Source organism: Petaurus breviceps, unplaced genomic scaffold (genome assembly GCF_028583685.1).
Source record: "Petaurus breviceps papuanus isolate PSGF00001 unplaced genomic scaffold, PetGlider_PUasm1.0 174, whole genome shotgun sequence".
In the NCBI taxonomy this organism is placed as follows: Eukaryota; Metazoa; Chordata; class Mammalia; order Diprotodontia; family Petauridae; genus Petaurus; species Petaurus breviceps.
Window position 1 is genome coordinate 17,331,707 of NW_027185761.1, and position 12,476 is coordinate 17,344,182.

Below are 12,476 nucleotides of genomic sequence, written 5' to 3' on the forward strand. Positions count from 1 at the left end.
GGGGGGGGGGGGGGGGGGTGGCCAGGTGGCGCAGTGAGTAAGAGCACCGGCCCCAGTGTCGGGATGATCTGGGGATTGAATCTGGGCTCAGATACTTAGCACCACACCCAGAAATAACTGGCTGTGTAACCTTGAGCAAGTTACTTAACCCCAATTGCTTTAAAAAAAAAAATAGTAGTGAGTACTTTATCAAATGAAATGTTTATTAGGAAATCTAAGAGGAATAAATATAAAATTTCTTGACTCAAAAAAAATCAACTGTCTACTTACAATATAATTATCAAATTTTTTATTAAATATGTTACTAAAACCCACGTAAACTACACCAAGAGCATTCCTTGATCTATTACCTTTGAAACCCTGTCCAATAAATAAGGTTAGTTTGGCATGACCTGTTCTTGATAAGGTCATGGTGGCTTTTTGTAAACACTGTTTTAAAGATTCTCTACATCAGAAGTGTCAAACATGGGGCAGTTAGGTGGCACCAGCACTGGCCTGGAGTCAGAAGGAACAGAGTTCAAATCAGACCTCAGACACTTGACACTTACTAGCTGTGTGACCCTGGGCAAGTCACTTAACCCTGATTGACTAACCAGATTAAAATGTAATTGGAAAATATTTAACAAAATAAATAAAAATACAGTAAAACTCAGATAATGTTAACATGAGGTTTTCTAAGTCAGTATATGGCCCATATAGTTTGGTGTCCCCTCCACATCTACCACTTTCTTACTGAGTTTGACACCACTGATCTACATATTCAAGGCCATATTGTAGTCATGGGTTTTATACCATCAAATTTTAGAGGTAAGTACCTATGAGGTCAAATTCCAACCGTTCCACTGGGGCTTTTAGTTCCTCTTGCTTGTTGCTTAAATGTTCAGACAGGTGAAAGGCCTTGGGCTTGATTACTGGCTCCTTTCTTGGATTTTTGTCTTTGTGAACTTCTGGGTAGCCCAATGGACTATTCCTTCCCCTTGAGTGTAAGTCCTCCATGGTATCATCTGGGAGGATGTACATAAGCACTGCTTACCCTAGGGCCCCCACCCTTTTATTCCAATGCTCTTTTGATTACAAGGTACTAACACATTCTTCCCCTCCTTTCTCAGTATACTCCATCCTTGGCCAAGAGTTTGTCATTCCTCCCCTTTAAGTCATGAGATAATGTACATGAAGCACTTTGTAAACCTTAAAGTGCTGTATCAATTAGAGCAACTATTTTTATCCTAATGGCAGATGGAGAAAAGGGAGAACAATGCAACCCTTATATTGTTTCTGTTTTGTATGTGTGTGTGTGTGTGTGTGTGTGTCAAGGAGAATAATCTTTTGACGAGAAAGAAAAGAAGAGAAGTGATTATAAAAGAGAACTGAAACCTGAGAGAAGGGAGACAGAATAAGAGAAGACCTTGCTGGACTTGATGAGTTCAGGCCCAAATGAACTATAACCAGGGGTAATGAAAGAAGCAGTGAATGTCATTGCATAAGACCTGCCAGTGAGCTCTGCCAGACCTTGGAGCCTGGGAGAGGGGCCTCAGGACTGAGGAGAAAACACCCAAGGCAGAGGTCAGGGGGGCAGAGAATGGAGTCTATATGCTGTTTTCCAGTGAGCTTGATTTTGATTCCTGACAAATTCTAGAATGTAGCTATTAAAAAAAGCAGTGATCCCAGAGAACCTGCACAGTTTCTTTAAGAAGAAGTTGCTGCCAGATAATCTCATTTCCCTTTTCTGGGGCAGGATTACTAACTATCCTGGTAGTTTTAGAGGGAGGCAGTAACTATAGTTTACCTAGATTTTAGCAGAGGGACCTGACAAAGTTTCTCATGCTGTTTTTGTGGGTGAATGGAGAGATGTGAGCTAAACAATGGTAAATCCAAAACTGTCTAAATGGCCAGATCCATTCAGAGGCAGCCAGGTGGCTCAGTGGACAGAGCACTGAAATTCTGAGTCTGAATATAGGCTCAGACACTTCCTAGCTGTGTGTCCTTGGACATTTAATCTCTATTTTCCTCAGCTGTGAAATCAGGATGATGATGCCTAAGGACCAGGTTATTGTGAGGATGACACAATATTTGTATTGTATTGTGCCTAGGCCATAGTAGATGCTAAATAAATGCTCATCATCCATCATCCAAAGAGTAGTCATCAAAGGCCCAATGCTGACACAGCAGGTCTCCAGGGGAGGGCCCCAGTGATCTACACTTGACCTGGTGCTGTTTAACATTTTTATTGATAGCTTGGATACAGAAATAGAAGGTCCTGACTTTCAAATCTGCACATGGCACAAAGCTATGAGACATGCCCTCTACTACCCTACTACCTACGGTCTTGGAGAATTCCTCTGGGGCACTGAGAGGTTAAGGTGAGCTGCTAAGGATGACACAGTCATCATGTCTCATAGATTTGAATCTGGCTCTTCCCACTTCTGAGGCTAGCCCTCTCTCCACTAGACTACGTTGAAATTTAAAAGAAATTAATGTAATTTCACACTTGGGTTTTAAAAGTTCTCCAGAGAGAGAGAGAGAGAGCCCTCGATACGGAGGCTGGCGGAACACTGTAAGGGGGAGTTTTGTTGGCTCTGGGGTGGTTTGGATGAGATGACCTCGAGAGGATCCTTTCCACCCTGAAATCCCAGAATTCTATGATAATTATTCACCTCCTTCAGGAAGCCTTCCCAGTCAGGTAAGCTGAGGAATCACTAGATGGCTAATCCATACACCCAATAAGGGAAGAAGGCAAAAAGAAAAAGGCTAATTAACGCATGAAGTAAGCAACTCAAAATCTCAGAGCAGGAAGAAACCTTTCAGATTGTCCACTCCAAGTCCTCTATGCTATTGGAAGTGACATGGCTCATCCTGCTTGGGTGACTTGTCTAACAACACACAAGCTAGGTCATGGGCTAAAATGGGCCCAGGGCTCCTGATTCCACACACATTGCCTGTTTTTATTATACTGAACTCTTCATTTCACGTAGGAGGACCCTTAGGCTCCATTTAAAAAGCACAAAAACAGAACAGAGGAACTGTGCCTGTGCCAGGCCCCTACGTATGGGCCTGTGATAGTAATGGCAATTAAAGATTCCCCTGTATTGGCTTGGTTTTCAAACTGATTGTGTTAAAACCCAGAGTTTGTTAATCCCACCTGTGGGATGGGCTTGTTGATGTGAAAAGAAAGTCCTGAACTGGGAGGAGATGGTGATGTAGATTTGGAGAGACACTAGAGAGAGGCTGAAGATCTTTTTGGAAACAGCACCTCGTGGAGAGAGAGAGACTAAGAGAATTGCTGGTGGCCGCTTTGAATTGCCCTGGACTTTTGAGACCTGCCCCCTGAGCTGCCAAGGACTGAGGAGACATGGCTGTTTTGCTGGTACTTTGTCTGTCTGTTTTGATGTTGTTTTGCCAGATTTGTCCACTGGTGAAAGACAGTCCTTTTGTTGAAGAAGTCCTGGAACCTGGCTGTTCGCTAAGAAGCCCTGAGACTGTCCTGCAGACAGAGAGTGAATACTGTCCACTGGTGAGGGACAGTACTGTTGTTGCAGGGGTCTGGAGACTGTCCTGCAGACAGAATGAATACTGTCCACTGGTGAAGGACAGTGCTGTTGTTGCAGGGGTCTGGGAGCCTTTCTGTTGGTTCAGAAGCCCTGAAGAAGGATTGTCTTGTATGTTTACAGAAATCCTGGGAGAGGGCTTTGCTAATGTGTTCAGGGGTTCTAGGACTGTTCTACAGACAGAGGATGAATTCATGAAGGGACTGGCAATGTATCTTATGGCCTTGCTAAGCCTTCTCTCCCCAGGAACTAAGATTGCTGAGAACTTGCCTCCTGTCAAGATGAAGAAAAGACCTCCATTTGGGTATTAAGTGCTGTGTTTAAACTTGATGTAACTCTGGGGTAGATTCAATTGTGATCCAGGGGTGGGGAACTTTTGACCTTATTGTGCTCTGTGATTGACAAATGAAGGTACTTTACCTATGTTTGGAAACTAATCTCCATTTGAGAAGAGGGGTTTTGTGGTGGACCAAATTAAGGTATAGCCTAGGGGTGGAGAAGTATTTAGAACAGGGACTTTGTAATTGATTGAATGATTGGAAGATCCTGGGGTGGGGTAGTACTTGGAGATTATTTAATCACACTTAGTAAATGCTGTATTTTGAATGATGTCACGTTTTGATCTTCTCTGTTCTTGGTTTGTCACTGAATAAAATAGAGAGCACCTATGCTGGTATTTTGAACCTGGGAAGTTGCCTTTGCTTGGTATTACATTACAGGGCCCCCCAGGGTAGAGGCATCTCAGCAGCGCTGGATACATTTAAGATTCAGCCTAGAGCTGGTCAAATGCCCACTGAAGCTAAGCCTTTGTAAATGAACAACAACCACATAAAAAAAAATGCTCCAAAGCACAAATAAGAGAAACACGAATTAAAGCCATTCTTAGGTCTTAGTTCACACCCATCAAATTGGTAAGGATGATAAATGATAGAAACAGCTGATGTTGAAAGGGTGATGGGAAGAGACGCACACAAATACACTGTTACTGATGGTCACTCCACTAGGCCCAAAGGCATCAAAGAAAGAGGCAAAGGACCCATCTGGACTAAAATTTTTACAGCAGCCTTTTTGTGTGTGTGGTGGAAAAGAACTGGAAATAAAGGGGGCACCCCATCAATTGGGGAATGGCTGAACGAGTCATGGCATATGAATGCAATGGAATACTATTGTTCCACAGGAAATAAGAACAGGGACAGTTTCAGAGAAACCTGGGAAGACTAATATGAATTAATCACAAGTGAAATGAGCAGAACCAAGAAGACAATGTATACAATAACAACAATATCATAAAGAGAAACTACTCTGAAAGATACAGGAATTCTGATCAAACCAGTTACCAACCATAACCCCAGAGAATTCATAACAAAGTATGTTATCTACTTCTGACAGACTCAAGCTACAAGATGAGACAGATGAGACATGTATGTATGCATGTATATATATAGACACATATGTACACGCGTGTGCATGTGTGTGTGTGTGTACTACAAGTGTTTGGTTTGGGTTTTGGTGGGAGTGGGAGGAGTTGGGAAAAAAAGAGACTAGTTTTTTTTTTTTTTTAATGGAAAAAGATATTACATTTTTAAAAAATACTCTATTCCTGTTACTTCATCTGTGGATCGGCTAGAAAACAATTTGGAAAAGAGTCCCAAATGCACTCATCTGTTCATACCCTTTGACTTAGCAATTCCATTACTGGACATGAATTCACAGGAGATCAAAGACAGGAGACCAATAACATACAATAAAATATTTATAGCAGCACCCTTCATGGTAGAAAAAAACTGAAAAGAAAGAGGGTGCTATTGATTCAGAGACTGGCTGAGTCAATGGTGGCATGTGAATATAATCAAATATTATTTCCATTTTTTAAAAGGACAAATATGAGGAATTTAAACCTGGAAAAAACTGTCTCAACTGACTACAGGGCAAAGAAAGTGGGAACAGGAGAACAATATACCCAGCGAATGCGATCATGTTCATAAAAATAATACTAAAAAGCAACTCAAATTAAATGCAAAGATCAAAACGAGTTCCAGAGGACAGATGATGAAGCACACCTCCCTCCTCTCATCAGGGGTGAGGAGGAGGGATTTACAGCTGCAGAACATTGAGCCTTCTCTAGCATGGCTGCCTTGTAGGCTGGTTTTGTTTAAGTTTTTAATTTGTTTCTGGTGGGGCATTGGGGGCAGGGTGGTCAGTAGACTGGGAAATGACATTGACATTCTAAAAAGAAAAAGCGATCAATAAAATCTTAAAAAAAAAAAAAAAGCCCTGGAAAGGTAAGTTCTACAAAATCTCTTGATGGTCCTGTCCTTGGAGAACAAGCTGACTCTCCAGTCCCCAAGGAAGGATGAAAATGCAGAGCCCAAGGACAAGCCTTGGCCCAGATCTCTGGAGGGAGAAAGCCTGTGCTCCTGGCTACACGGCATGCGGGAGCATGATAGCAGTCGTGTTTTACGGGCAATTGTAAAGGCTCTCAGTCTTGTGGGCGAGATATCTTTTATTGTGGCTGTTTATTTTATGGCTTTAATAAGGGATTTCTAGGAGTGTGTTTAAAGAGTGGTTTACAGTGCTAATTAGTCCAAATGACAGAAGATGGGGTGCTGCTCCCTGAGGGGCATTCCAACTGGTGTGTGAGCTTATCCTACACCTGACCACAGGGGACAACCAGAATCTAGGGATGCCTGGGCTGGGGGACCTTGAACAAAGGTTAGAGGGTCAAGGAGCCTCAAAGTCCCAGCATCCTTCAATTTACAAAGAAAGAAACTGATGCTCAGAGTGAGCAAGGGCGTTACTCAAGGTCCCCTAAAAGGATGAATGCCACAGCTGGAGTGAAGACCCAGTTCTCTTACACGGTGCTTCTTCCTCTGCCCCCTCACCTCTACCCTGGCTTCTTTCAAGACTTGGTTCAGCCCTTACTTTCTGCTTGTTGGGTACGTCATCTTTGCATAAGCACTACCAGGGTCAGCCAAGATTCCTAAAAACCTTTCTCTGAGGACAGCGAATGTTCAGAGCAAGCTCCAAATTCCAGAATACCAGTCTTGGAAGGGCCTTCGATGGTCATCTAGAATCCTTCAAATACTTTTAAACAGTGATCGTGGCCCCCATGCTTCAGATGATCTTCATATGCCAAGAACTTGAGACTCCTGACCATTCTGGATGCCCTTCCCTAGACATCATTAAAGGTTGATTTGACCAGCAACCACCCACACTGGCTGATCTCACCTATATTCACTCCCACACAACTCAGCGTGGGCAGTGCCAATACCTCACAGCCCATAGGTCTAGGTGGAAGGTGGAAGACAGAAGGGAAGGGAGAGATCGGACGGCCAGTGCAGACAGGACATGGCAACGAGGAGGCGCAGAGCCTCTGCTCGGGCCCGGGGGTCAATCCGGGACAGGGCTCCTACCTCATCCTTGTACTTCGTGATGTAGGAGTAGATCTCATGCAGGGCACTCATGCTGTTGAACTGGCTGAGGTGTAGCCGCGACTGTTCCGCCAGGTAGGCGCTCATGTCCTGATCACTGATTGCGGGCATCTTGGCGATGTCTGAGTAGTACCTATGGGAAGGCAGAGTTTGAGTTTGATGGAGAGAGGGAGATTGCTCAGCTCTGGGGCCCCCAGAGGACCTGAGGGAACAGTCTGTGGGGCCAAGTAAGCGACTGACCCCACTGCGGATCTGAGCTCAAAACCCTTGTCCCTAAGGGGACCACAGGCTTCCAAGAGGAAAGAAAACTTAATGGGGCCGTTTCACACATTAGGAAAATAAGACCCTGGGGTTTACATGGCTGGCCAACAGTCAAGCCAGATTCAAACCCATGCCCTTTGACTCCAACCCAATGCTCATGCCAGTGTGCCTGCTGGTTAATGTGGAGGGAAGGAGGATGGGAGACTGACAAGCTCTGGGGGCACAGTTCTGGCTCTGCCACCTGTGGCCTTAGCAGGGACAGTTTCTCTGGGCCTAAATTTACCTCTCTGTAAAAAGAGGGGATGGAGCAGAGAGCCCCTGAGGCTTCTTCCAAGTCTCTAGGCTTTACATGTAGTTAAGGGATGAGCCTGTGATTTCATTAATATAAAGAACAGCAAGGGGAGGAAACAGCCTCAATGTGCAGGCAGGGATAAGGAAACTTCAGAGAGCTGCCCAGGGCAGGTCAGCATCTCCCAGAGGGATGACCAGGCCTCAGGGGGCTTGGGGGTCGTCTCCATCTATCCCGCCAGACTACCTCTTGTCTGGTAGCTGTCATTTACAGAGCTAGTAGAAAAACGCTCTCTGCTGGGGGGCAGGGCAGTGCCAGCTGCAAAGAACTGATGGGGGGCAGAGGGAAAAAAAATCACTAAATAATTAGCTAGCTCTCAAGGCAGTTAAAGCAGTGCTGGGCCCGAAGTCAGGAAGATCTGAGTTCAAATTCAGCCTCAGATGCTTCCCAGATGTGTGACTCTGGGCAAGTCACTTAGCCTCTCTCTGCCTCAGCTTCCTCAACTGTAAAAATGGGGATAACGGCAGCACTTATCTTGGAGAGTGGTTACGAGGATCAATGAGATAACTTTATAAAGTACTTAGAACAGGGCCTAGCACCTAGCAGAAACTACAAACGTGCTCATTCCCTGCCCCCTCTCAGAGGAGTCTATGTGGTAAAAACCAAGGTTTCTATTGGGCAACTAAGCAAAGGTAACAGCTGCTCTGATGGGGGGAAGGGAGGAGAGGGAGAGAAGGAAGAGGGAGAGGGAGAGGGAGAAAAAGAGAAAAGGAGGAGGAGGGAGAGCTAGGGGGAGAAAGGGGGAAGGTAGAGAGGGAGAGAGGGGGAAAGGGGGAGGGAGAGGGAGAGAGAGAGGAGGAGGGGGAGCCAGAGCTAGAGAGACAGAAAGAGAGGGGGGAGGGGAAAAGGGGAGGGAGAGTAAGACAGGGAGGGGGAGGGGAAGAGAGAGAGGAGGAGGGAGAGGGGGAGAGAGGGAGCCAGAGCTAGAGAGAGAAAGAGAGAGGGGAAGGGAAGAGGGAGACAGGGAGGGGGAGGGAGAGGGGAGAGGGGAAGACGGGGAAAGGGGGAGGGAAGAGGGAGAGAAAGAGAGAGGAGGAGGGGGAGGGAGAGCTAGGGGGAGAAAGGGGAAGGGTAGAGAGGGAGAGAGGGGGAAAGGGTGAGGGAGACAGGGGGGAGGGACAGGGGGAAGGGAGAGAGACAAGACAGCTTTAATGAGCCCATCAAGTCCAAACGGCCTAAGACACTTGGCAGCCCCACATAGGGCAAGGCTCTAGGAGATGAGACAGTGTATGACTCAGCAGCATTAGTGGAGATCATAAATCTGTGAAGCACCCAGATCATACTGGGTCAATTTCTTTTATGTACCTGTAGCCTTATTATCCCTGAATTTACTCTTTTCACTTATAAATAAACCCTTTAGAAGGCACATCTGGTTTCAAGGAGAGGCGAGGCACCAGTCAAAGACAAAGAGAGGAAGCCAAGATGGGAGGGGGCTGTGAGGCAGTGGCTGGGAGCTCTGGGGCTAGCATTCAGGACTGCAGAACCTCTCTCAGCCTCAGAATGACCAGAGGTAGACAGAGCAGGTACTTGAGACCTTTAAGTCATGAATTAAGATATTAAGGACATTTTGAAAGGAACCAAGGACCCAGGAAAAGACTATATCTCATTTTTTTTATCTGTACCTGAGAGTCAGGGCAAACCTATCTCTTAAAGGAGCTATGCCTCATTGTTTCAGAGATTATATTTTATAATAACACAAAGCATAACCAGCTTTTTAACCAGAGACACAGGGTAGTTTCATCCACTGAGCCACCTTCCTCTACCCCTCCTCCAAGGGCAGATTCTTGACAAGAGATGGCAAGTTCCCTAACTCAGAGGGGAGGGCCCTTACCTTCTTGATAGGTAGGACCACACCAGAGAAGCAGGAGACACCTAACTCAGCCTCCTGGAGCCAAAGAGAGAAAATGTGGGCTGGGGCAGGTGGCTCGGCTCTGTATTCTTATAGGAAGTGGGAGAGTGTTAGATGAGGCAGGCCTCAGTAAAATCTTGGCTAGAGGAACAACCTTAGCAGCTTCTTTCCTCTTCCCACCCCACCACATTCAAGCATATACCCAGACATCCACACAACACACCCTGACAATGAAACATACACACCCAGGTTATACAAAACACTTCAGCACATCCTAGTATCTTTACTCACAATGCCTCTGCAGGTTACTAATGCAAGTACTCTATTTTACAGAGAAGGAAACAGGCTCACAGAGAAAGCAACTTGTGTATCAACATATCAGTTAGTAAGAATTCAAAATGCAATTCAAACCTGAATATTTAGAGTCTTCACTCTAACACCCTACCCTCATGTTCAGGTAAACACACCCACAACATATCCCTAACAGGTGCACCAGGATGCCACACCCACACTAGCACATAGGCATGTACCCAGAACATCTGAAATACAAACAACACTGAAGAAAATGCATGTCTACACATGACTATAAGCACACAAGGCCAGATATACTTACAGCAACAAAGGTCAGGGCAACACTTAGATATATACTCACAACACGGTGGGGCACCCATGAGCACACACATACTACAGTATGAACAAATAGACACGAAAGCTCTGCAGGGCCCTGAAATCAAACCAACTTCTGTATCCATCCACAGTTCACTAAAATGCCACCAGGAATCAGAAATTGGGGACCAAGCAGGGAATCTGGCCAGGTCCATCCAAGGGGCTGTCACCCTCCCAAGATGACAGGATTATTAAACCCTGGGAGCCCTCCCAGACAAGAGGAAGCGAGGCTCACCTCTCCACCCAGCTCTTGTAGTTAGGGATGTCCTTGGCATACAGCAGCTTGTTGGAGGGAGAGTCCTTGCCCAGCTTGTGCTCAGAGGTGGAACAGGAGTCCATGAACGTCTGGGCCACCACGGACAGGCAGGCGTCCGTGATGCTGTTCTTGTGGATGTCGAACACAAACTGTGGGTTCTTGATCACGTTCACCCAAAAGCGCAGAGGTAGGCTGAGGAGGGGCAGGTACCAAGGCAGCAGGAGCAGGGGAAGAAAAAAGGGAAACATGTCAATGGGGTACCCAAGAAAGGAGGCCACAAATGTGGCTTCTCTATTGGACCCAAGCACTAAAATGAAACAAATACACAGAACCTTAGAGCTGAAAGGGACAATAGAACATGAAGAGTTAGAGCCAAAAGATACAATAGAATGTGGAGAGTGAGAGCTGAAAGGGATGATAGAACATGGAGAGTGAGAGTCAAAAGACACAATAGAACACGGAGAGCAAGAGCTGAAAGTAACACAGAAGGTGGAGAGCAAGAACTAGAATGAACGATAGAAGGTGGAGGGAGCTGAAATGGATGATAGAAGATGGAGAGAGTGAGAGCTGGAACAGATGATAGAAGGTGGAGAGTGAGAGCTGGAACGGATGATAGAACGTGGAGAGTGAGAGCTGGAACGGATGATAGAACATGTAGGGTGAGAGCTGGAATGGACGATAGAAGGTGGAGAGAACTGGAATGGACGATAGAACATGTAGGGTGAGAGCTGAAACAGATGATAGAACATGGAGAGTCAGATCAGAAATGGACAGCAGAACACAGAATGGTAGAACACAAAATGTTAGAGCTAAATGGGACATTACAAGACAGAATGGTAAAGCTGAAAAGGATGTTACCATGTAGCACATTAGGACAGAATGTTAGAACTGAAAGGGGCAAAAGAACACAGAAAGTTAGAGCTGAACTGGACATGAGACATTACAGAACAACAGAGCACTAGAACAAAGAATGTTGGAGCTGAAAGACAACGGGACAAATGATAACAGAGCTGAAAGAGACATCAGAACAAGGAATGCTGGGGCTAAAAGGGTGATCGATAGAGCTGAAAAGGACACAAGAGCAGAACGTTCAAACGCTGAAAACTACAACTCCGCACTAGGATAAATCCTAAGTCCAGAGGACTGAAGATGAAACGTGCTTCCCGTCAGAGGCGACATACTTAAGATGCATAATTAGACATACATTTTTGGACAAGAACAAAGTGAGACTGTTTTCTGGGCCCATTTTGTTATAAACATTTTGCTTGCTCCTATGGCCTCACTTTTTCATCTTCTAAAGGTAACAAAGAGAAGACTCTTGCTGCCACCCTTCCTGGCCAGTAAGAGTCCTGTGAGTGCACCTGTCCCTCTCCAAGTCCAATTAGCTCTCCCAGACCTGTCACTACCCGCAGGTTCAGGTCCACCCACACTCTGAGAGACTGCTTTTGACTCTAGGTGGGAGGTATATCAGGGTTCTGCACTTATAGTATCTACAAGTCAATATTATAGGCTCATGGGAGGGATCTCATATGAAACCTCTCATTTTACAGATAAGGCAACTGAGGACCAGAGAGGGGAAGGGACTAGTCCAAGATCACCTAAGGATTCAACCTCTGACTGAAAGTAGTAGTAGAGTTTAATGGACGTGGAGGTAGGAGACATGAGTTTTGATGCTGCCTCAGACACTCATCAATGGTTTGACCTGTGGGCAAGCCATATAGTTTTACTGCTAAGACCCTCAGTGTCTTCATCTGTAGCTTAAATGCTTAAGCTACCTAACCTACAAGTCTTGTTTTAAGAAAAGCTCTTTGTAAACTTTCAAGCTTTACAGAAATGTGAATGTTTATTATCATTCATGTCTACTAATTCAGTGCTCATTCTTCTGCACAGTGCTACTATGTATCTTCTTGCTGCTGGGGCCCAGGGTCTATTATGTAGGAAAGAAGGGAGGAGAGGAGAAGGGAAGGAGGAAGGAGAAAAGGAAGAAAGCAAGAAGAGAAAAGAAGAAAGAAAGAAAGAAAATGAAAGAAAGAAAGAAAGAAAGAAAGAAAGAAAGAAAGAAAGAAAGAAAGAAAGAAAGAAAGAAAGAAAGAAAGAAAGAAAGAAAGAAAGGAGGGAG

The 12,476-nt window shown here is 45.3% G+C and overlaps 1 protein-coding gene across 2 annotated transcripts in view; it reads right to left on the bottom strand.

Annotated features, from left to right (window-relative positions):
• Positions 1-12,476, bottom strand: part of PLXNA1 (plexin A1) — a 299,363-nt gene that overhangs the window by 17,382 nt on the left and 269,505 nt on the right. For both annotated transcript variants that reach the window (XM_069083832.1, XM_069083833.1), the window contains exons 30-31: positions 10,337-10,549; positions 6,959-7,109 (exon numbers count right to left, since the gene is read on the bottom strand). In XM_069083832.1, coding sequence (XP_068939933.1) covers positions 6,959-7,109; positions 10,337-10,549 — 364 coding nt within the window. The remainder of the gene's footprint in view (positions 1-6,958; positions 7,110-10,336; positions 10,550-12,476) is intronic.